The 25,553-nt window shown below is 43.4% G+C and overlaps 1 protein-coding gene across 1 annotated transcript; it reads right to left on the bottom strand.

Moving 5' to 3' along the window:
• Positions 1 to 17,652: 17,652 nt before the first annotated feature.
• Positions 17,653 to 18,362, bottom strand: LOC309558553 (E3 ubiquitin-protein ligase TRIM8-like; the record flags this gene model as incomplete). Its single annotated transcript, XM_082261632.1, has 1 exon — positions 17,653 to 18,362. Exon 1 carries the CDS (start codon positions 18,313 to 18,315, stop codon positions 17,653 to 17,655), a length of 663 nt encoding a protein of 220 aa, XP_082117758.1. The 5' UTR covers positions 18,316 to 18,362.
• Between the last annotated feature and the right edge of the window lie 7,191 nt (positions 18,363 to 25,553).

The raw sequence follows: 25,553 nt of genomic DNA, 5'->3' as shown, positions 1-25,553 counted from the left end.
TTGTGAGGGGCTTCAGAATATAGCGTTCTGATATGAGAAAACCAGTTTTTGGATTTCTCTGGGTTTGTAAACTCAGAACAGGGTCTGGAGTCCGGAGGCTTCAAAGCGATTTGGGTGGGAGAAGCCTCTACCCCTGTCCCCATTCTTTGCCGACCGAGGCCCTAAGCTTGATGGTCCTGCCTGCTGCCTGGACCAATACTTTGGCTGTGCTGATCATATCCCTGCCTGCACTGACCCAGGACTTTTTATGGAACATGTGCCTGTTGCCTGGACCAATACTTGGGCTGTACTGACCATATCTCTGCCTGCTGCCTGTACTAATTATGGACAGTATTCCTGCCTGCTGCATGGACAATCCTTTTTCTGCTGCTGACCTGCCTGCTACCTGGACCAATGCTTTGGCTGTGCTGACAATATCTGTGGCTGCTGCCTGTACTGACTATGGACAGTATTCCTGCCTGCTGCCTGGACAATCCTTTCACTGTCGCTGTCTACGTTCCTGCCTGCTGCCTGAACCACTGCACTGCTAAAACCACAGGTATTTTTTTGTTTATCCTTTGCTCAGCAGAATGTATTTTGGTATGTATTATGCTATGTGTTAGGGGCCTTCAACAATGTGATAGGTTGTCAGGAATTTATGTGTGTGATTTATGTCCCTAGCCACTTGCCAACCGGCCAATGTATATATACGTTCTCCGTTTAAACCTAAAAACCAGTGTTATGGCAGCAGATAGCTGCCATAACCCTGGTATTTTTTTAAACGGTGGACAGTTGGCTTTCCGATAAGGGTGGTCCCAGCGGCGGAATCGCCGCGGGATCACCCTTCCGGGATGGCGGAAGAGGTGACCCCCCCCCCTCCCGCCGCGTCCCGGTCCTTTTCCCCGCTAACCGGACCCGCCGGCAGCGGGGAAAACGATCCGGTCCCAGATCCTCATGGACAGGATGTTGAGTGAGGGCAAGCTTGCCGTCACTCGACTCTATGGTCTTGGAGGACCGGAGCTACGGCAAACGTTGTTGCCTAGCAACCAGTTTAAAGGTCCCTTTTTTTTTTTTTCATTTTATTTTATTTATTTATTTTTTTTTTTTCTATCTTTTAGTGTACTTGTGAGATCTGAGGACTTTTTGACCCCAGATCTTACAAAAAAGAGGTCCTGTCGTGCCTATTTCTATTACAAGAAATGTTTACATTCCTTGTAATAGAAATAAAAATGATCAATTTTTTTTTTTTTTTAAACGGTGTAAAAATAAAAAATAATAAATAAAATAAATAGTATAAAAAAAAAAAAAAAATTAAAGCACCCTGTCCCCGTTAGCTCGCGCGCAGAAGCGGACGCATACGGAAACCCCGCCCACATATGTAAACGGTGTTCAAACCACACATGTGAGGTATCGCCGCGATCGTTAGAGCAAGAGCAATAATTTGAGCCCTAGACCTCCTCTGTAACTCTAAGATGGCAACCTGTAGAAATTTTTAAATTGTCGCCTATGGGGATTTTTAAGTACCAAAGTTTGTCGCCATTCCGTGAGCGTGCGCAATTTTTAAGCATGACATGTTGGGTATCTATTTACTCGGCGTAACATTATCTTTCACATTATGGAAAAAAATTGGGCTAATTTTACTGGTTTCTTATTTTTTAATTAAAAAAAGTGAATTTTTTTAAAAAAAATTGCGTTTGGAAGACCGCTGCGCAAATACGGTGTGATAAAAAATATTGCAATAATCTCTATTTTATTCTCTAGGGTCTCTGCTAAAAAAAATATATAATGTTTGGGGGTTCTAAGTAGTTTTCTAGTAAAAACAACTGATTTTAGCTTGTAAACACCAAATGTCAAAAATAGGCCTAGGCAAGTGGCTAGGATGCATGATGGGGCTCCTTGGATGTTGGGTCCCTCTATATGGCTAGGCTGTGAAAAAGTCTCACACATGTAGTATCGCCATACTCAGGAGGAGTGGCAGAATGTATTTTGGGGTGTCATTTTTGCTGTATACATGCTATGTGTTAGGAATATCCAATAAATCGACAACTTTGTGTAAAAAAAAAAAAGGTTTTAATTTTTTTCCCACATTTTCCAAAAACTTGTGGAAAAAAATGACACGTTCAAAAGACCCATAATGCCTCATAAAATATACGTTGGAGTGTTTGCTTTCCAAAATGGGGTCATTTTGTGGGCGTTTCCATTGTCTTGGTGCTCTAGGGCCTTCAGAAGTGTGATAGGTAGTCCGAAAATGATGTGTGTCATTTATGCTCCTAGAACGCCTGAAGGTGCTTCTTGAATGTGGAGTCTCTTTATGTGGCCAGGCTGTGTAAAAGTCTCACACATGTGGTATCGCCATACTCAGGAGGAGTAGCAGAATGTATTTTGGGGTGTAATTTTTGCTATTTCCATGCTATGTGTTAGAAATATCCTATAAATCGACAACTTTGTGTAAAAAAAAAAGGTTTTCATTTGTTTCCCACATTTTCCAAAAGCTTGTGGAAAAAAATGACACGTTCAAACGACCCATAATGCCTCATAGAATATACGTTGGAGTGTTTGCTTTCCAAAATGGGGTCATTTTGTGAACTTTTCCATTGTATTGGTGCTCTAGGGCCTTGAAAAGTGTGATAGGTAGTAAGAAAGTTTTATGTGTATTTATGCTCCTAGAACGCCTGAATGTGCTTCTTGGACGTGGAGTCTCTTTTTGTGGCCAGGCTGTGTAAAAGTCTCACACATGTGGTATCGCCATACTCGGAAGGAGTAGCAGAATGTATTTTGGGGTGTAATTTTTGCTATTTCCATGGTATGTGTTAGAAATATCCTATAAATCGACAACTTTGTGTAAAAAAAAAAGGTTTTAATTTTTTTCCCACATTTTCCAAAAACTTGTGGAAAAAAATGACACGTTCAAAAGACCCATAATGCCTCATAAAATATACGTTGGAGTGTTTGCTTTCCAAAATGGGGTCATTTTGTGGGCGTTTCCATTGTCTTGGTGCTCTAGGGCCTTCAGAAGTGTGATAGGTAGTCCGAAAATGATGTGTGTCATTTATGCTCCTAGAACGCCTGAAGGTGCTTCTTGAATGTGGAGTCTCTTTATGTGGCCAGGCTGTGTAAATGTCTCACACATGTGGTATCGCCATACTCAGGAGGAGTAGCAGAATGTATTTTGGGGTGTAATTTTTGCTATTTCCATGCTATGTGTTAGAAATATCCTATAAATTGACAATTTTGTGTAAAAAAAAAGGTTTTCATTTTTTCCCCACATTTTCCAAAAACTTGTGGAAAAAAATGACACGTTCAAAAGACCCATAATGCCTCATAGAATATATGTTGGAGTGTTTGCTTTCCAAAATGGGGTCATTTTGTGGGCGTTTCCATTGTCTTGGTGCTCTAGGGCCTTCAGAAGTGTGATAGGTAGTCCGAAATGATGTGTGTAATTTATGCTCCTAGAACACCTGAAGGTGCTTCTTGAATGTGGAGTCTCTTTATGTGGCCAGGCTGTGTAAAAGTCTCACACATGTGGTATCGCCATACTCAGGAGGAGTAGCAGAATGTATTTTGGGGTGTAATTTTTGCTATTTCCATGCTATGTGTTAGAAATATCCTATAAATCGACAACTTTGTGTAAAAAAAAAAGGTTTTCATTTGTTTCCCACATTTTCCAAAAGCTTGTGGAAAAAAATGACACGTTCAAAAGACCCATAATGCCTCATAGAATATACGTTGGAGTGTTTGCTTTCCAAAATGGGGTCATTTTGTGAACTTTTCCATTGTATTGGTGCTCTAGGGCCTTGAAAAGTGTGATAGGTAGTAAGAAAGTTTTATGTGTATTTATGCTCCTAGAACGCCTGAATGTGCTTCTTGGACGTGGAGTCTCTTTTTGTGGCCAGGCTGTGTAAAAGTCTCACACATGTGGTATCGCCATACTCGGAAGGAGTAGCAGAATGTATTTTTGGGTGTAATTTTTGCTGTGTACATGCTATGTGTTAGAAATAGCTTATAAATTGACAACTTTGTGGGAAAAAAAAGTAAAAAAAAAATTTTTCTTCATTTTCCCAAGAATTGTGGGAAAAAATTACAACTTCAAAAAACCCACCATGCCTCTTACTAAATACCTTGGACTGTCTATTTTACAAAAAGGGGTCATTTGGGCGGTATTTGTACTGTCCTGACATTTCAGGGCCTCAAGAAAGGAGATAGGCCGTCAGTACATCTGGTGTGATCAATTTTCAGTAATTGGTACCATAGCTTCTAGACTCAATAACTTTCACACAGACTAAATAATATACACTAATTTGGGTTAATTTTACCAGAGACATGTAGCAGTATACATTTTGGCCTAAATGTATGAAGAAAAATTAATTTTTTGCAAAATTTTATAATTGAAACTAAAAAAAAGTGTTTTTTTTTCAAAATTTTTGCTCTTTTTTTGCTTATATCACGAAAAAAAAAACCCCCAGTTGTGATCAAATACCACCAAAAGAAAGCTCTATTTGTGTGAAAAAAATGATAAAAATTTTGTTTGGTTACAGTGTAGCATGACTGAGCAATTGTCATTCAAAGTGTGAGAGTGCTGAAAGCTGAAAATTGGTCTGGGCAGGAAGGGGGTCTAACTGCTCTGTATGGAAGCGGTTAAACCCTCAGCGTTTTTTAGTTTAACCACTTGAAGACCAGGTCTATTCTGACATTTCTTTCCTACATGAAAACATTTGTATTTTTTTGCTAGTAAATTACTTAGAAGCAGTGGTGGGATTCAGCCGGTTCGCACCGGTTTGTGAGAACCTGTTACTAAAAATGTACAGGTCCGCCGAACCGCTGACTCAGTTTGTGTCACTGTCAGTCTGTGTAGTCAGACTTACTGTTCAGTGACCCTTGATTGCACCATCCGGAATGGATCCCCATCCGATCCGACTCCGCTGGCTCTGGCTGTGGCTGCTCTCTTTCTCTTTGCTGCGGGAGGCGAGCGTGAGCCCACACACACAGCACTGGTTGCTAAAGCCGCTTCGCGTCTAGAAACCAGTGACGTCACTTCTCCCTCCTCCACGCCGCCGTCGCCCCGCCTACTTCAATTTGGCTCCGCCTCCACCCACTTCTTTCAGCGCGGTTTAGCACTTCAGGCTGCCTACAGGTGCAGCATGTGAGGAGTAGCAGTAGCAGCATGGTGGAAACACTAGGATTCTGGAGGGGCTCAAATAAATGGTCTTCAGCCTTCAGGTATGAGTCAATGACTGTGACAATATTGTAAATGTTTGTATTCAAAAGCAGTTAAATAAGATAGATAGGCAACAAAGATTCCTATACCATGTGTGTTACACACTTCCCAGGTGTCAGGAACAAATCCTCCTGAAGAGCGAACACATTAATAGCGCTGCTAATGTGTTCGCTCTTCAGGAGGATTTGTTCCTGACACCTGGGAAGTGTAACACACATGGTATAGGAGTAATGGTAAATGTTTTACAAAGCAGCATCCTTTTTAAATACCTAGGCCCCCTTAAGAAATGACTGTACTTAACCAGTTCTGTACCGGAAGATTTTCCCCCTTAACTACCAGGCCATTTTTTGTGATTCGGCACTGAGTTACTTTAACAGGCAATTACGCAGCCGTGCGACGCTGTACCCAAATAAAATGTATGTTCTTTTTTCCCCACAAATAGAGCTTTCTTTTGGTGGTATTTGATCACCTGTGAGATTTTTTATTTTTTGCGCTATTAAAAAAAAAACAACAATTCTGGAAAAAAAAAAAACATTTTTCACTTTATATTTTCTGCTATATAACATTCCCTTTAAAAAAAAAATGTAAAAATCTAATTTTTTCATCCATTTGTATTCTGCTACATATTTTTGGTAAAAAAAAAAAAAAATGCCCATAAGCGTATATTGATTGGTTTGTGCAAAAGTTATCGCATCTACAAACTACGGGAAAGATTTATGTCATTTTTATTTATTTTTTATACTAATAATGGCGGCAATCTGCGATTTTTAGCAGGACTGCAACATTGCGGCGGACAGATCGGACCCCTAACTGAAATTAGATAAAATAAAATTACACCATGCTTGAAAGTCGGAACTGGTTACTAAAATTTTTGAATCCCACCACTGCTTAGAAGCCCCAAATATTATATATAGATGTAGCACCCTCCTAGTTAGGTAGGTGCTAGGTAAAAGCATCTATGCTCCTTCTGCTTATCAGGGGAGCCTGATCTACTGGTTTTGACTGTCACATGTTTCCAGGTGTGTTTCTTTGGGTCTGAGGGAGTGTCCCCGCTGTATCCAATGAGGGGGCTTGTTGGACAGTGGAGGAAACCTAGCCAGTGACACATCAGGGTTTATAGCAGTCCCAGTGGGATGGCATTCCTGCAATGCATCCTGGGATTGGCCATAAATACTGAGGGAGCATGTGACAGGGTGTCTTTTGGCGGGAGCAAAGTCCCAGTAGGAGGTGGACGGCTGTCTCTCTACAGAGTTGAGGAAGGTGGTTCAGGCGGTCGGCCTGGGAACCAGGTGTGTAGCTGAGCTGCAGAGGATCCAGAGTGCTGACAAGTGGAGCTGCTGGCAGAGTCTCTCGGGAAAAACAGTGTCCGTGAGTACCAGGAGATTTGCCAAAGGGTCTGCCTAGGAAGGGGGACCACTCCAATGAAGTCAGGGTGATAAACTCCACAGACACGACGTGGTTCTGCACTCAGTACTTTATTTTCTCCTCCACACTAACTAAACAGGAAGGGGAAATACATCATAGAATAGGAGGGAACACTGAAAAAGATGCAGTAACCGAAATGACCACAAGATGGCAGTATATTAAACAACTATATCCCTTGTACATGAAGTTAACAATCTCACTCTCTTCTTAAAGCGGAGTTCCACCCATTTTTAATAGGTTGGAATACATAGATCTATGTAATCCCCTTTAAAACGGCTTTTACCCATGGAAACTTTTTTTTTTTGCTAGTAAATACCTTCATTTCGGCTTTATTCCTCCTCTCCTCACTTCCTTGTCCGATCGGCGATGACGTCATTTGGCGATCCGCAGTGTCTGCTGGGATGTATTCTATTCCAGAAATCTCGCAGTAGCTGTATCTGTACTGAGCCGTGCCTGCCCCGCCTCTGCCCCGCCTCCACCCCGCCTCCTCTCATTGAGTTGCATTGTATGAATGTATTAAGGCCGTTCTCTGCCCCGCCTCCGCCCCGCCTCCTCTCATTGAGTTGTATTGCAATACAACTCAATGAGAGGAGGCGGGGCGGAGGCGGGGCAGAGAACAGCCTTAATACATTCATACAATGCAACTCAATGAAAGGAGGCGGGGCTGAGGCGGGGCAGAGAACAGCCTTAATACATTCATACAATGCAACTCAATGAGAGGAGGCGGGGCGGAGGCGGGGCAGGCACGGCTCAGTACAGATACAGCTACTGCGAGATTTCTGGAATAGAATACATCCCAGCAGACACTGCGGATCGCCGAATGACGTCATCGCCGATCGGACCAGGAAGTGAGGAGAGGAGGAATAAAGCCGAAATTAAGGTATTTACTAGCAAAAAAAAAAAAAAAAAGTTTCCATTGGTAAAAGCCATTTTAAAGGGGATTACATAGATCTAAAGTTCCAAAAATGGGTGGAACTCCACTTTAAGATAAAAAAAAAAGAACGGGTGAGTTTGACATAAAACATTGTCACACAAAAATGATTTTCAGAACACAGTAGCATTCAAGTGAGTTTGCGTATTTAAACAAACAAAATAAAAATACCAAGATATATGCTCAATGGACCAGATTTTACAGTTTCCATACACCCTCATACAGCGCTTTAAGAAGCATAAGAGCGGAAGCACCTTTTTTTGTCAAACAGTCAGCAAGTTGTGACTTGGCTGTTGACCAACGCACTTCTTTGATTTTATTAGCATGTATGAGCTCTTTGACACCGCTTATTTCTAATCTTAATCTCTTCTCTGTGACCTGTTTTGTAGACTTAAAGCGGTTGTATCCCGCTTTTTGACACTTTTACCTACAGGTAAGCCTATAATAAGGCTTACCTGTAGGTACAAATAATATCTCCTAAACCGGCACGGTTTAGGAGATATTTACAGTGCATGCAGCCGCTCGCGCGAGCGGCGCATGCGCTCTGAAGGTCCGGGGGGACCTTCAATTAACTTGCCGGGAGCTTGCCGGAAAAATCACTCCCGCGCGCATGCGCGGGAGTGACGTCATTGCGGCTCCGGCCAATCAGCGCGCTGGAGCCGTCTCTTCCGGCCAATCAGCGCGCCGGAGCCGCCGAACCCGGAAGAGACGACAAGGGATCATGGCAGCGCCCGCATCGATGTCCGGGGGTCCGTGTCGGGGCTTCGTTTTAAGGTAAGTTAAACATAATGGGCTAGTATGCGATGCATACTAGCTCATTATGCCTTTGTCTTGCAGGTTTTTTATTTTTATTTTTTTTTTTTATAGGGTTTACAACCGCTTTAAGAGCGTCAAACAGGGAATGGTTATCAGTAACACAGATAAGAGGAAGAGCATTAAGTTCAGCTTTACCAGTAGTGAGTTCAGAGTAGAGCATAGCCAAGAACATAGCATTGTCAATACCATCTGACATGGCAAGGGTTTCTCCTGCCAGTGTGCTTCTTACCACACGTCTAATTTTTTTTAGATTGCCAAAACAGTGGGGAGAACTTTCCTGATTTTTCCATGAGGGCAATTAGAGCCCCACCCTGTGTATCTCCATCTGGAAGATTGCCCATCACTGAATACTACCAAACTCAAATCCTCACTGTTACCCAAGTATTGAAACTTAAGTGTTACCTTCTCTGACTTAAGTTTACGGAGCACTTTGTTCACTTTATGTATGGACTGAACAGTAGCATTCTTAATGTTGGATGCTAGGCTACATGTGTCAAACATAACATCTGGTCTTGTTTGTTTAGCAACGCACAGTAGCAATGTTCATCCCCACATATGAAAAACTCTCACACTCTTCACGACCCAGTGAAATGCAGATTTAAGCACAGGGATGACATTGGTTACAAAATGCTCTGAACCTGCCCAAAAAAAATCATCCACATGGCATGCCAGTACTCCTGTTACCTCAGACTGCTCATTCTGCCAATAAAACACTGCAGGATCAACCCGTGACATTTTACCCCCACTTTTCAGCATGAGTTCTTTGACCTTGTTGTACCAGTAGAGGGAAGCATCTGCAAGTCCATACACACATTTCTTTAGTTTCCACAACACATTGTCCAAGCTCGCTTCTGGTGGGGGACGAATGTAAATGTCTCTTGAGAGTTCCATTCCCTGCAAAAAAGCAGACTTAATATCCATAGAGTTCACTTGCCATTTGTTTTGACAAATAACAGCTAACAGGAGCCTGAGTGATTCTGATGCACATGTGGGAGAATCTTTCTGTAATTCATGCATATTGACTTCTTCAAAACCTCTCGCCACAAGGCGGGCTTTGGGAACAACACCACTAGAAGTTTCCTTTAACGTACAGACCCATCTAGTAGAGATACATTTCTGACCTTTGTCTGTGACTTCTTCGTAAACATTATTATTTTGCCAGTTGTCAATCTCTTGCTGTTTAGCAGCATCAAAAGAGATGTCTTTGGTAATAAGTACATCGCCATCGGTGTTCTCACATTCAGTGAGAAGATCATCAACTTGTGACATGTCTAAAGCTTCCTTTTGACCCTCGTTGCCATTTGGTTAAAGATACTGCACATTGTACCAGTTTCTGTATTGCCCTTTTGCTTTCCCTGCTCTGCCTAAAACTCTGGCCGTGTGTTTTGTCTCATCATTTCTGTTTGTAAATGTCACTGTCTGACCTGTTTTCAGTTTGACACCCGTGGAACCCACTGTATTAGTAGCATCCCTCTCATTAGTTTGTCTCACATATTCTCTATCATCTGTTTCTGTGTTTTCATGGATTTGCACTTCTCTATTAACACTCATTTCATCATCTGAATTTTCTGACATATCAGTGTGTATTACATTTTCTTTTTCTGTACTATCTCCAGGAATATCAGGTAGTACAAGTGTATCCCCATCCTGTGCATTAACTTTATTCAGCCTGGACTGGTGTACTCTGACAAGGATACCCCCATGTCTGACAAACACTACAGAGCCATCTTGACCGATAACTACAGCAGGACCTTTCCACTCTGTACTGTCTGCTCGTTTGTAGTACACTCTGTCTCCTGTCTCATACTTTTCATCTGTAGGCCTAAGCTGCTTTCGTAAAGCTCTTTTTATTCTTTCTGAGCATTCCACCTCTGTGAATGCTCTTCTGGAAGCATGCAATGCTGCTAGGTGCTTGTAATGTTCTGGTACCTCTGGTACCCTTATTCCACTTTCTAACTCAGTGTATGCGTCCCACCATTCTCTTCTGGTAAGTGCGCATACACCTTTAAGACCAATGCTGTCATCACTGAGCGCCGCAGAGCGGCTATTTCAACCGCCGGCGTTCTCACTCACATGTTCGTTCAACCTGCCTTGAAGCTCATATGCTTACAAGCGTACCTCGCTGTCGGAACCTCGCTGCTGATCCCTGTATCCCGCTACCGGATCACTCGCTCATACCGAACCTCTCTACTACTGCTTGCTATTAGTGATAAGTACCCCACAGGGGAATCCTCCATAAACCTTCCTACTAAAGCTTACACTATCTAGCTCTGCATATTAAGGACTATAACTATCATCTGCACTGTTGTTTTAGATTGCTAGCTCTTGAGCCTACTAACATCTATACTTGCACTGGGTTAGACTCTCCTTATGTCATCTGCTATCCTACCACCTACTACCATACATGATTGCTAACTTATCTGCATCCTACTTGCTACCATCTATACTCTCATGAACATTTCTCTCAAGTGCTGTTCACCTATTGTCACTGTTCATACCTGTCTCTTCAGCTTATCACCACTATACTGCTATATACATCTATCACTCCAGGAAACATCTTATTGAGTGTGTATATTTGTATGCTGAATCAGACAGACCACAGTGATGAGTCTTGGGAGTTGGAATTGCTATTTCAACGTATCTCTACATGACTGCTGAGTTTTCAGAAAACGCAGGAGCGTTACAGATTGAACGAACCTAAAATGGATTCAGCAGATTTACCCACTCAAGTGACACAATTAAAACAACAGGTGACTGTGTTAATCACTGAAATAAAAGAAGACAATCAGGCTCTGAAGCAGCAGATAACCCGTCTATCACAACTTGCTGCTGCTCAGCCCCCTGAACCCAAAATAAATCCTCCTCTAGTGTTTACAGGTGATTTTGTGAATTCAAAACGCCTGTCAGTTACTTTTCTTGCTAAAACCTCGTACCTACTTTACTGATCATATCAAAGTCTGTACTATTATTTCATACCTAACAGGTGATCCACGGGCCTGGGCAGACTCTCTCTTTGAGAAAAATGATCCGCTTCTCAACTCCTATGCCTTATTTTTAGCGGAACTCGCTAGACTATATGATGACCCCAATAGGCAGAGTACTGCCGATATTCAATTAAGGTCCTTGAAACAAGGTAGGAGACCTGTAGAAGACTTTGTAGCAGAGTTCAAGAGATGGACCCTTGATTCAGGGTGGAATGATACATCTCTGAGAACTCAATTTAGACGCGGCCTATCAGAAGCCATTAAAGACGAGCTCGCCCGAGCGGATTTACCGGACACCCTAGATGCTTTGATACAACTCAGTATCAACATAGACAGAAGGCTGCGAGAAAGAAAGGCTGAAAAGATGGGAATGCCATGGTCCAGTCCTTCTCGGATTTCGGCCGTTGACCCTACTCCTATGGAGGTAGGAACCATACGCCCACCTTTATCAACTACTGAAAGAGCCAGGAGACGATCCAGCAATCTTTGCTTGTACTGCGCATCCCCGGGTCACATGATAAGCGTCTGTCCCCTTGTCCGCAAAAAAGAGGGTGAGTGTTCACATGTCCTCCTAGGGGGATTGACAACTTCATTTACTAACCCTTATCTTTTTGTTCGTTTGACATTGCAGTGGGACCAGACTAGGATTACCACTAAGGCCATGATCGACACAGGAATTATATCGATATACGTTTTGCTACTTTAAATAAAGTACCTATTATTTCAAAACCTAAGCCTGTCTCTGTGAGTCTTATTAACGGTATTCCGTTATCTTCTGGCCCAATCACTAATCAGACACAAGCACTCCTAGTCACCATTAACGAGTCTCATACGGAGACCACTACCTTCGACCTATTGTCTTCGCCCCACTTTCCCATTGTTTTGGGACTTCCCTGGTTACACACACATCAACCAACCATAGATTGGAAGAAACGGACCCTAACCTTCCTCTCTTACTATTGCGAGAGTACGTGTAACCTCCCGACTTATGGAAAGATCCTGTCTGTGGTATCAGATGAGATTGCACCACTATGCTATCAGGATCTGTCCGAAGTTTTTCTTGAGAAAAATGCTCAAGTACTGCCTCCCCATAGGGATTATGATTGCACTATTGATCTACTCCCAAATTCTAAATTACCTTTTGGTCATGTTTATCCTCTTTCACAGGATGAACTTTCCCATCTCAAGGAATACTTGGATGAGAACTTGACAAAAGGTTTTATTAGACCTTCCACTTCTTCCACAGCTGCAGGACTTTTCTTTGTCCGCAATAAAGACTCAAGTCTCAGGCCTATTATCGACTATAGGCAATTGAACGCCATTACAGTAAAAGATCGTTATCCTTTACCGCTTATCCCTGAACTCATTGAACAGGTGCGTGGAGCTACCTACTTTTCAAAATTAGACCTGAAAGGGGCATACAATCTAATCCGAATCCGTGATGGAGATGAGGGGAAGACGGCATTCAGAACCAGATACGGATTGTTCGAGTATCTTGTAATGCCATTTGGGCTATGTAACGCTCCCGCAGCCTTCCAACGATTCATAAACGATATCTTTAGAGACTTACTTGATGTCTGTGTTGTGGTATATCTGGACGATATACTTATTTATTCACGATCCTTATCTGAACATATAAAACATGTAAGACTTGTGTTATCCAGATTACTCACACACAATCTATACGTGAAACTAAAAAAATGCTTATTTCATAAAGAAGAAGTATTATTCCTAGGATACATCATATCCAAAACAGGAATCAAGATGGATATGAGTAAGATATCCTGTATTCAGGATTGGCCTATACCAACCACCCGCAAAGCACTACAGCGATTCCTTGGATTTTCAAACTTCTATAGGAAGTCCATTAAGAACTTCTCTGCCATTGTGAGACCTCTCACACAACTCACAAGTATTAAGAAACCATTTAAATGGTCAGATGAAGCAAATGAAGCTTTTCGCTTATTAAAAACAAACTTTACCTCTGCTCCCATACTACGCCATCCAGACCCATCCCTCCAATACATTCTGGAAGTAGATGCGTCAAATATGGCAGTAGGAGCAGTACTCTCCCAACGACCAACGAATACTTCACCACTCCATCCAGTCTCCTTCTTCTCTAAATCTCTAAGCAGCCCAGAGGTGAATTACCCAGTGGGTGAAAAGGAACTGCTTGCTATAAAACTGGCTCTGGAGAATTGGCGACATCTACTTGAAGGCACCCGATTACCAACACTCATATATACAGATCATAAAAATCTTCAATATCTTTAGACTAACAAAACCCTCTCCCACCGGCAGGTACGATGGTCACTATTCTTCCTAAGATTTAACTTCCTAGTGACCTACACACCTGCAGACAAGAATAAAAAAGCGGATGCGCTATCACGATTAACTGAAGATAATTGCTCTGAAATCCCTTCCGTTCCTATAATACCCTACAAGCGTATTATTGTAACACTCCTGCGTTTTATGTATGATGTGGATTTACAGCTGCAGAAATATTCCACTTCAGTAGTCATGTAGAGAAACGCTGAGACACCTATCCCAACTCCCAAGACTCATCATGTGTGGATGATCTCAATTCAGCAAGTAAATACACACACTCAATAAGATGTTCCTAGAGTGACTTATGTATATAGTAACACAGTGATGATAGGCTGAAGAGACAGGTTGGGTAGAGATGGTAGATGACAGACACTTGAAAGGAAATGTTCTTGAAAGTAAGATAGTAGCAGATGGGATGCAGATAGGTTAGCAATCATGTATGGTAGCAAATGATAGAGTAACAGGTGAACATACAGGAGAGACCAACCCAGTGCAAGAGCAGATGGTAGTAGGCTCAAGAGCTAGCAATCTTAGATAATGCAGAAGTAATAATAGTCCTTAGTATGCAGAGCTAGATAGTGTAAGCTTTAGTATGAAGGTTATAGAGGTTTCCCCTGTGGGGTACTTATCACTAGTAGCAATGTAGCAGAGGAGAGGTTCGGCAAGAGCGGATGATCCGGTAGCGGGATACAGGGATCAGCGCAGCGTGGTTTCCGACAGCGAGGTATGATTGCAAGCATGAGAGCTTCAAGACAGGTTAGCATCAAGGCACAAAGCAGGTTGAACGGTAGTGTACCGATCTTTCTGAATTGCATACATTTTTTCTTTTCGAGACCTAGAGTTCCCATTGCTAGTGTTTCCCAGATTGACAGTGGGACTGTTGAGACTGTTCTTTCCAACAATCCAGGTTCGGATGTTTCATGTACTAGAGATATTGTTGATCCATCTCCTTCCTCCCCTTTGAGGGAAAAAGAGATTGATCAGGCCACTTTGGGAGAGGTTGCCCTATCAGTGCTTGCTTCTAGTTCGTCGCCCTGTTCAGATGCCCCCAGTGGTCCGGATCATGTTGGTCTGCATGGACTCACCACCAGTGATCCGTCCACCTGTCGTTCGGACCCTTATCCATTAGATCAGGATTTTTTAGGCCACACCCCTCTGCTTACCCACGTCAAGCGAAAGCTAGACGTAGAGGCAAGTGGGGGGGAAGACACTCTCATCAGAAAAAGGCTACGACTAGTGAGACGATGAAAATATTCAATCTCTCCTCACATATATTGTCAGAGGCAGAAACATCTCTGCTGCATAGAGGCCTGAATTTTGCCCCATCTTCTTCTCCCAATCCGTTTACACTCTTCAAGGATCTCAATATTTTTATACGTCTATTGACCCTCAAACATCACTTTAGTATACAGGCTACCAAAGAACAGGCAGGCATCCGGCTAGACCCTCCGTTGGAGGATATCCAACCTTGTCCCCAATTGGATGCCATTGGTCAACAGCTACTGGAAGAACTCTACATCAGTGATGAGGATGAGGATTTGGCGTTGTTTACCCAACACCCATCCACATCCCCGCCTGTTAAACATACGGGCCTATGTCCAAAATCTAATTTCAATCCAGTTAAATCCAAGGGGCCCTATGTGCAGACTTTTTACCAGGTTGTATTCACCGAGATGAAAAACATGTGTCATGCCAACAATCATAAACATCAAAAGTTTTCTGGGTTCAATAATTTAAATTTGATTCCCAGTGAAAGGAAAGCCCTCACAGATTTGTCCAAGGACTATAATTTGGTCATCAGAACAGCCGACAAAGGGGGAGGCATTGTCATCCAAGACAAAGATGATTACCTTAGGGAAGCCCAGCGTCTACTATCAGACAGTTCTACTTATTGTAAACTGAGCTGTGACCCTCTGCCAGGCTACACCTTGGAGGCCAAATCATTATTGGATAAGGCTAAAGAAGAGGGAATTATTAACAAAACAGAATATGCATTTTTTCTTAGAGATTTTTATGCATTGCCCTATTTCTATCATATTCCCAAGGTCCATAAAGACCCAACCAATCCACCTGGGAGGCCTATTGTGGCATCAATGGAAAGTGTTACCAATTCCTTCTCCCTGTATGTGGACCATTTTCTCCAGCCTTTGGCACAGGACTTGCCCTCATACATACGGGATGGAGTACATCTTCTAGAACTCTTGGCACCCTACCATTGGGAACCCACTTACATGTGGGCATCTTTGGATGTTAATTCCTTGTACACTAGTATCCCCCATTTCGGTTGGCCTCCAAGCAGTCTCCCTCTCTCTGCACAATAGTTCCAATATCAATCCAGGACAGGCCCAGTTTATTTTGGATGCCACATGTTTTTGTCTCAAACATAATTATTTCGAATTTGAAGGGTCTTTTCACCTACAGACCAATGGCACGGCGATGGGGGCAAATTTATCCCCCAGCTACGCCAACTTGACAATGGGTATGTGGGAATCCCACTATGTCTTCAGAAATAACCCCTTTGCCTCCCATTTGATATTTTATGGGAGGTACATTGATGACATTGTAGTGATTTGGGATGGCCCACAGTCAACTTTCTTGGATTTTGTCCAACATTGCAATGCTAATTCGTACAATCTGTCCTTCACCTCTGTCTCTAGCCCATCGGAATTGGCCTTCCTTGACCTGTTGTTGTACCACAGAGAAGGAAGAATTAAAGCCAAAAATTATACTAAGACGACAGCGGGGAACTCGTTCCTCCATTTTAACAGCTGTCACCACCCCAGGTGGATTCAAAACATTCCGAAGAGTCAGTACTGCAGGTTGAGGAGAAATTGTACGAATAAAGAAGATTATTTGGATTAGAGTGGACATCTAAAAACTAAATTTATTGAAAAATCCTTTCCCGAAACCTTGGTGGACACCGCACAAAATTTATATCTAAAAGGCCCCTTGGCTAAGAAAACAAATAAATTGGACACACAATCCCAAGGTCCACGTTTTGTTACACAGTTTCACAACCAGTTTAGGAAGATGGAGAAATTGATTATGAAACATTGGCCTATTCTCTTGGAAGACCCACATCTGAGGAGTAGCTTGCCCCCTAGGCCCCAAATCACGTACAGAAGAGCCAGAAACATTAAGAGTTTGGTGGCCCCGAGCAAACTTAAAAGTATCCCCCTAAAATCCCATCTAAACATGATTCCATTAGTGGGCATGTTTCAGTGTCGGAAAAAACTATGTCTGACATGTAAACATGTGACCCATGGGCAAAAAGAGTACAACATCAAAGGGCAAACCTATCCCGTCAAAAAATTATTTAACTGCTCCACAGAGTTTGTGGTGTATTGTTTAACATGCCCTTGTGGCTTGTTTTATGTTGGCAGGAACATTCGCACACTAAGGAAGAGGTTTGGTGAGCACCGTAGGTTTGTGGAAGGAGGTAATGACAAGCACAGTGTTCCCCGCCATTTTTTGACTCACCATGATCATTCCTCTCTAGGGTTACGAGTCTGGGTTTTAGAATCCATACCCGCCATGCCTTCAGCAGTCCAACGCTTCAAACAGCTATGCCAAAGAGAAGCTTTTTGGATATATACATTAGACACTTTAGCACCTGGGGGCCTTAACGAGGAAGTAGAGACCAACTCCCTGGTATGAGGCTCCTGACCCATTGGGGTCTGACCAGCCATGTGGAAGAATAGGGTCACTCCAACAAGGAGAGTGGGAGATGGATGATCCTCTGTCACATGTGCTATGATACATTTAGTTTCTCTTGAATTGGACACCACCTATCACTCCTTTTTTAATATTAGAATTTTTTAATATTACCATCTTATTTATTTTTATTTTAACTTCAATTTATAATTCACAACCTATATGTTTTACCATTTTACTATTATGCCTCTATATATATATATAGATGTGCATATATACATATATGTATGTGTATTTTTTCAGGCGGTATATAATAGTTTTTATACAAGTCTAGTTGGTATTTTAAACTTGATAGTGAATGAAGGTTGCGACACTGTTTGCATGTGCACACAGTTCCCCTTCTTCACATTTAAAAGAAGGTTGCGAGAGTTCATTTTCTCTTTCTTCTTCTCAGAGGCCTCATTCAGAAGCTCCACCTGGTGTCCTTTATGGTCTCCAGCCACCCAGCAGGACATACAGATACAGGCACTGTCCTCTGTGCAGTAATATTTCAGGATCTCTTTGTGTATGGAACATTTTCTGTCATCAAATGATGTGGTGGGTTCAGTTAAAATGTGATCAGTTGACTTGCTGTGACTCCTTAGGTGCATATCACAAAATGAGGCCTCACATAGCAGACATGTTTTAGTAGCTGGTACGGGAGGATTACAGTAAGTACAGAAGACCTCCGTGTTCTCTGGGTGAGCAGATCTGAAATTATCCACAATGTTACACAACTTCCGGTTCTTCTCCAGCAGAGGGCGCTCTTTATACTTCTGTCTGCACTCTGGACAGGAATAAATCAAAGACTTCCTCTGTGTATTCAGCACAGTTACTATACAGCCCCGGCAGAAGTTGTGTCCACATTTCAGTGATACGGGCTCTGTATAAAGGTTCAGGCAGATGGAGCAGCTCAGCTCCTCTCTCAGGCTAGAAGTCGCCATTCTGAGGTGAAAAATAACCTTTTGCTACAACTCGGAACAGAAGAAAAGCTTGGCTGTCTGACTGATCTGTCCCGAACACAGCGAAGAAAGTGAAAGTATTTCTGAGAATGCTTCTCAGAAAGGGAGTGCCGTATAAAATGAGATCCTCCCTGTTCACTTAACCCTCTATTTGCTCTGGCTTGATACAGTGACCAGGGGTGGATCCAGAGTCTAGTCTCGGGAGGGGCACTGACAGAAAATAGGGTGTTGCTTACAGAACTGTTTTTACCGTATCATACAGTCCTAACCTTGTTTAAAACAGCGACACGTTTAAACTATGCCACTTCCTCTCAGCACAGAGGAATAGTGAGACCTGCCAACCACAGTAGTTAAAATGTTTACAGCCAGCCGCGACAGTGGCTGTGGTCTTAACAATTTATCAACTTCACAGGAGATCTTTATGATTTCCCCGCGGGTCTCCTGATGCGCTATACTGGAGCTCCATCTGGGACTCCTTCCCTCCGCCACACACCACAGCAAAACTAAGTGGGAAGGCTGTTACAGCGCACCTCTCCATCCGGGACTCATGCCCCTACAGCAGGGGTGCCCAATTTGAAGAGAGAGGAACACTTTAGCGCGCCATGGTAACTGGACGCGGGCCACAATGAGCTGTGCGGCAGATGACAGGTCCATGTCCATCCAGCATATGCAGAGCAGACACAGACAAAGCCCTATCTACTCTATGAGCCCTCCGGTCCATCCAGAAAGAAGGGGATGGATCCCCTTCTGTTTTTTTAAGTGGATCGGATCGGAGATAGGCAGGTGTAAATGGACACAAGTCCGTTTACATCTGCCGCTCTATAGAGGTGAATGGAGGGTCCAATTGGGTCCACATGAAAAACAGACAGACGGACCCAATTAGACCGATTGTGTGAAAGGGGCCTAAGGCTGCTTTTACACGAATGTCGTTTACCTGCACTTCAGCTGACCTCAATCTTCACTTCTTCCTCAAAATTACTGCAGGTATCACTGGCTGCTGCTGTCCCAAAGGCGGGTATGGCTGGCGGCTGCTGCTGGCTGTCCTAAAGGGCTGATACTGCTGGCTGTTACTGCTGGTGGGTTCTGCTGGCTGGTACTGCTGGCTGTTTCTATTGGTGGGTATTGCTGGCTGTTACTGTTGGCGGGTATTGCTGGCTGTTACTGCTGGTGGGTATTGCTGGCTGTTACTGTTGGAAGGTATTGCTGGCTGTTATTGCTGACGGGTATTGCTGGCTGTTACTATTGGCAGGTATGGCTGCCTGTTACTGTTGGCGGGTATTGCTGGCTGTTACTGTTGGTGGTTATTGCTGGCTGTTACTGTTGGAGGGTATTGCTGGGTGTTACTGTTGGTGGCTATTGCTGGCTTTTACTGCTGGCTGTTATTGCTGGCCGCTATTGCTGGCTGTTACTGTTGGTCGGTATTGCTGGCTGTTACTGCTGGCGGGTATTGCTGGCTTTTACTGTTGGTGGGTATTGCTGGCTATTACTGCTTGTGGGTATTGCTGGCTGTTACTGTTGGCGAGTATTCCTGGCTGTTACTGCTGGCGGGTATTGCTGGCTGTTACTACTTGGGGGTTACTGTTGGTGGGTATTTCTGACTGTTACTGTTGGCGGGTATTGCTGGCTGTTACTATTAGCGGGTACTGTTGGTGGGTTCCCGACTCATCATTCCTGAGGATCAGCGTGACAGAAGCCACACTGGAGGAAGCAGAGCCGATGCTTCCTGTATAGTGCTGGCTCCTGTCACAGGCGGAGGCGGAGTGCATTTGATATCACTCCGCCTGTCACAGGAGCTGGCGCTATACAGGAGGCATCAGCTTTGCTTCCTCCAGCGTGGCTCAGTTATTCATAGTAATGTGATGCTCGGGGATGGCGGGTCGGGAATCCGCAATCTGGGCTTACCGACCCGCCATCCCAGAGCAGGAGGGAGAATCTCTAATATTTTCTCGGGGGGAGTAATTGCCCCCTTGCACCCCCGTACCCCCCCCCCCCCCCCACGAATCCACCCCTGACAGTGACTCTATTAGTTCAGAAAGTTTTCTATATCAAAGTGCAGCTAAACCTAACTAGCAAAAAAAAAAAGCTATATGTTACCTTGCCTTTTATAGATTGCCACAGTACATGTGCCTTCTTATTGCTATGCAGGTGTGCAGTGCAGTAATAAACTAGTATTAAACCCTCAGCTTTTTTTAGTTTAACCACTTGAAGACCAGATCTATTCTGACACTTCTCATCTACATGTAGAAATCTGTATTTTTTTGCTAGAAAATTACCTAGAACCCCCAAACATTATATATATACTGTATATACAAACCCGATTCCAAAAAAGTTGGGACACTGTACACATTGTGAATACAAAACAGAATGCAATGATGTGGAAGTTTCAAATTTCAATATTTTATTCAGACTACAACATAGATGACATTTGAAATGTTTAAACTGAGAAAATGTATAATTTTAAGGGAAAAATAAGTTGATTTTAAATTTCATGGCATCAACACATCTCAAAAAAGTTGGGAGAAGGCCATGTTTAGCACTGTGTGGCATCCCCTCTTCTTTTTATAATGGTCTGCAAATGTCTGGGGACTGAGGAGACACGTTGTTCAGGTTTAGGAATAGGAATGTTCTCCCATTCTTGTCTAATACAGGCTTCTAGTTGCTCAACTGTCTTAGGTCTTCTTTGTTGCATCTTTCTCTTTATGATGCACCAAATGTTTTCTATAGGTGAAACTTCTGAATTGCAGGCTGGCCATTTCAGTACCCAGATCCAGTGGCGGCCGGTTTATAGAGGGGCAAGGGGCGCCGCCCCCCCCCCCCAATCTGTGCAAGGGCAAATAAAAAAAAAATATATAATTTGCAGCCCACTAGGGGCGCCAGACCTACTGTTGGCTATGGGGGGGTGGGGTTTTGCACCCCACATGCGCCACGCAGAGGCACCAATTGGCGGCCTTCTGGGTGTCATCGGGGCGCAGAGCAATGCGCCCGACACTCCCCACTGTGGCGCTGTCCTGGCTGTGATTGGTCCAGACTCCAGCCTGGACCAATCATAGAGGACATCCCAGATGACGTCGCATGGGGGCGGTGCGTGCGTTAGTCACGCACTATCATGACGCCACCTTCCCGCCCGCCGTCAGAGAGGAGGGCAGAGGCGCGCATGCAGGTCGAGGAGGAAGAAGACGTCCAGAGTAGAGTCCCGACCGATTCTCCCGAGTCCCGGGCCGTCAGCAGCAGAGAGCAGCCAGCAGCACGCCAGGCAGTGACAGAGTCGGTCCGGTCATCGTGAGAGAGAGAGCCAGCCCAAGAGCAGGAGGTAAGTGATTCTGCAGCCGCTGCCTCAGACTCAGTGCCTCCCTCCTCCTGTGTGCGGGACTGCGGCCAGGCCAGCAGCCTGCTTAGCAGTGTACACAATATAAGACAGTGCAGGCCAGGCCAATTACATTGTACATCAGGTAAAGTGCTATGAGAGAAAAGAGTGAATCGGCGCTAGTGGGAAACAGCTTCTAAAGTGCTCACAGTGCTTTGCAACCTAAAATGCTGGATAAAAACGCATGACTAAATACAAAACTATGAAAGTGTCTGGTTGGTATGATATCTCGGTGATCAGGGAGTTTTTTAACCCAATGTGCAAAACGTTTAAGCTGGAGTCTTCCTAGAAAATAACCAACCAAATAATCACATCATGCGATCACATTTGCGAATTCGCAGAACATTGTATGTACATAGTTTCCTGGTTGTAAATAACATGACAAAATGTGGATTATTTCAAGGGGTAACTATGAATACTTTTTCAAGGCACTGTTCCTTGATGGAGGCCCCTTTCACACTTGTGTGACGTCAAAGTCCCGCAATTTTTTACCGCGTTTTTTGCCGCAAATCAATACCTATTACATTTTTCTTTTTGCGCCCCCCCCCCCCCAAAATTTTGAGCACCAGCCGACACTGCCCAGATCCTTCTTCTACGCAGCCATGATGTTGTAATTGATGCAGTATGTGGTCTGGCATTGTCATGTTGGAAAATGCAAGGTCTTCCCTGAAAGAGATGACGTTTGGATGGGAGCATATGTTGTTCTAGAACTTGGATATAACTTTCAGCATTGATGCTGCCTTTCCAGATGTGTAAGCTGCCCATGCCACACGCACTCATGCAACCCCATACCATCAGAGATGCAGGCTTCTGAACTGAGTGCTGATAACAACTTGGGTTGTCCTTGTCCTCTTTAGTCCAGATGACATGGCGTCCCAGTTTTCCAAAAAGAACTTCAAATTTTGATTCGTCTGACCACAGAACAGTTTTTCACTTTGCCACAGTCCATTTTAAATGAGCCTTGGCCCAGAGAAAATGCCCGCGCTTCTGGATAATGTTTAGATATGGCTTATTTTTTGGCCTATAGAGTTTTAGCCGGCAACGGTGAATGGCACGGTGGATTGTGTTCACCGACAATGTTTTCTGGAAGTATTCCTGAGCCCATGTTATGATTTCCATTACAGTAGCATTCCTGTATGTGATGCAGTGCCGTCTTAGGGCCCGAAGATCACGGGCATCCGGTATGGTTTTCCGGCCTTGACCCTTATGCAGAGATTGTTCCAGTTTCTCTGAATCTTTGGATGATATTATGCACTGTAGATGATGAGAACTTGAAACTCTGCAATTTTTCTCTGAGAAACTCCTTTCTGATATTGCTCCACTATTATTCGCCGCAGCATTGGGGGAATTTGTGATCCTCTGCCCTTCTGAGAGACACTGCCACTCTGAGAGGCTCTTTTTATACCCAATCATGTTGCCAATTGACCTAATAAGTTTCAAATTGGTCCTCCAGCTGTTCCTTATATGTACATTTAACTTTTCTGGCCTCTTATTGCTACCTGTCCCAACTATTTTGGAATGTGTAGCTCTCATGAAATCCAAAATGAGCCATTATTTGGCATGATATTTTAAAATGTCTCCCTTTCAACATTTGATATGTTATCTATATTATATTGTGAATAAAATATGTTAATGAGATTTGTAAATTAGTCCATTCCTTTTTTACTCAAAATTTGTACAGTGTCCCAACTTTTTTGGAATTGGGATTGTATATATATTTGTTAGCAGAGGCCCTGGAGAATAAAATGGTGGTTTTGCAATTTTTATGTCACATGGTTTTTGCACAGCGGTTTTTCAAATGCAATTTTTCTTTTTTTAAATACACTTTCATGAATTTTGATAGACTATAAATGATAATGTTATGCTGAGTAAATAGATACCTAACATGTCATGCTTTAAGATTGTGTGTGCTGTTGGAGTGGCAAACTACGATACCTGAAAATCTTAATAGGCGACACTGTAAATTTTTTTTACAGGTTGCAGGTTTAGATTTACAAAGGAGGTATAGCAGTAGAATTAATGCTTTTACTATACCCCTCGAGCAATATATCACATGTTTGGTGCGACCACCGTTTACATATCCTTTTAAAAAGAAAAATTGTGCCTGCGCAGTAGATTGTTCATATTAATCCTTAGGTCCCTTTAACACGGGCGATCTGATCCGATCCACCTCTCAGTTTATCAGGCGCACCTGATCGGATGCTCTATGCACCTCTATGGGGCAGCGGGTGTCAGCGGAGACATCTCCGCTGACACCCACTGCTATCTGATCCGGTCCTTTCCATGAAATCCGGATGGATGGAAACCCTATTTTCCATCCTTCTGGAGGATCGGATGGGATCGGATGAGAATGGACAGGCGGTCCGTTTTCATCCGATCTCCCCATAGAGGACAGCGGGGATCTGACAGCTCCGTCTCCGCACAAAGGGTGGAGAAGGAGCTGTCATTCGCCTGCTCAGCGGAGATCAGCGGATCAATCTCCCGCTGAGCAGAACGGACTCACCACCCGTGTGAAAGGACCCTAACATAGTTTACGAAACAAAAAAAAAGCAATGTGAAGTCCATAACATGCAATTGAAGAAATTGAAGAAATACCAACCATTTTCAAATGCTGAATAAAGTGCTTGACTGCTGAGAAGCATAGGCTCATTTATGAGCAGCTAATAAACCAATACCTTGCCCCCCAAAAAGACACAGAAGCTGATTAAGTTGGAAATAGGGCAAGGCCACAGTTTTATTGAACTTTGCAAAAGTAACAACTTTCCAAATGTACCAAACAACAGTGCCAGTCACGGTTATACTGTGAGCACCCGACAATGCCAGTCACATTTCTACCATGAGCACCCATAAAACATAAACTTACATAGTCTAAGAGGCCTGACCATCAGTGCCAGACAGACATTAGACTGACCCCAGAATTTAACTTGAGGGCATAGCCATAAAGCAACATCAATTGCTGGCAAGGTCAAAACCGCCAATAAAGCTGTGACAAAACATCCCAATGGGCGGGGGGGGGGGGGTGGTCAACTCTTGTAACAGCTGAATCTCCTCAGAGCAGTTGGATGTGCCCCAGCATAGCCTTTTCCTAGAGTTCAGGCTCCACCCAGTCACTTCAGGTCTTTGTAGCCAATCCCAAAGGGAGCTACTTAATTTCTCTTTTAGGTTCACACCCACAGTGATGCCATGCTTCCAGCAGTCAAGGCTCCCTTTCCCTAAAGGCGGTTCAAGGGGCCTTCATGACTGCTGAGAAGCATAGGCTCATTTATGAGCAGCTAATAAACCAATACCTTGCCCCCCAAAAAGACACAGGAACTGATTAAGTTGGAAATAGGGCAAGGCCACAGCTTTATTGAACTTTGCAAAAGTAACAACTTTCCAAATGTACCAAACATTTACCAAACCCTTCATTTCTTGCTCTACGACTGGTGTCGTTTACCTTTTGCAATGCCCTTGTGGCTTGCAATATATAGGGAGGACAAAAAGACCCCTATATGTTAGGCTTAACGAGCATATAGCTAACATAAAGAAAGGGTTCAAGAAACACTCCGGGGGAGATTTACTAAAACTGGAGCATGCAAAATCTGGCACAGTTCTGCATAGAAGCCAATCAGCTTCCAAGTTTTATTGTCAAAGCTTAATTGAACAAGCTGAAGTTACAGTACTATTCCTATTAAAGAAACAGGTACAGTTTTCCTATTAAAGAAAAAGGTACAGTCCTATTAAAGAAAGAGGACTACATGGAGGAAATGGACAATTTGTTGTCTGATAGAAGCACGTATGAAATCCTAAAGAAGGACCCTACCTGGAGCTATAAAAAGCAGTTAGAACGCATTGTGCCCAAAGGTCATATGGATGG

The sequence above is a fragment of the Pelophylax lessonae genome (genome assembly GCF_965119305.1).
Source record: "Pelophylax lessonae genome assembly, chromosome: 6".
Taxonomy (NCBI): domain Eukaryota; kingdom Metazoa; phylum Chordata; class Amphibia; order Anura; family Ranidae; genus Pelophylax; species Pelophylax lessonae.
This window is presented reverse-complemented; position numbering and strand designations above follow the sequence as displayed.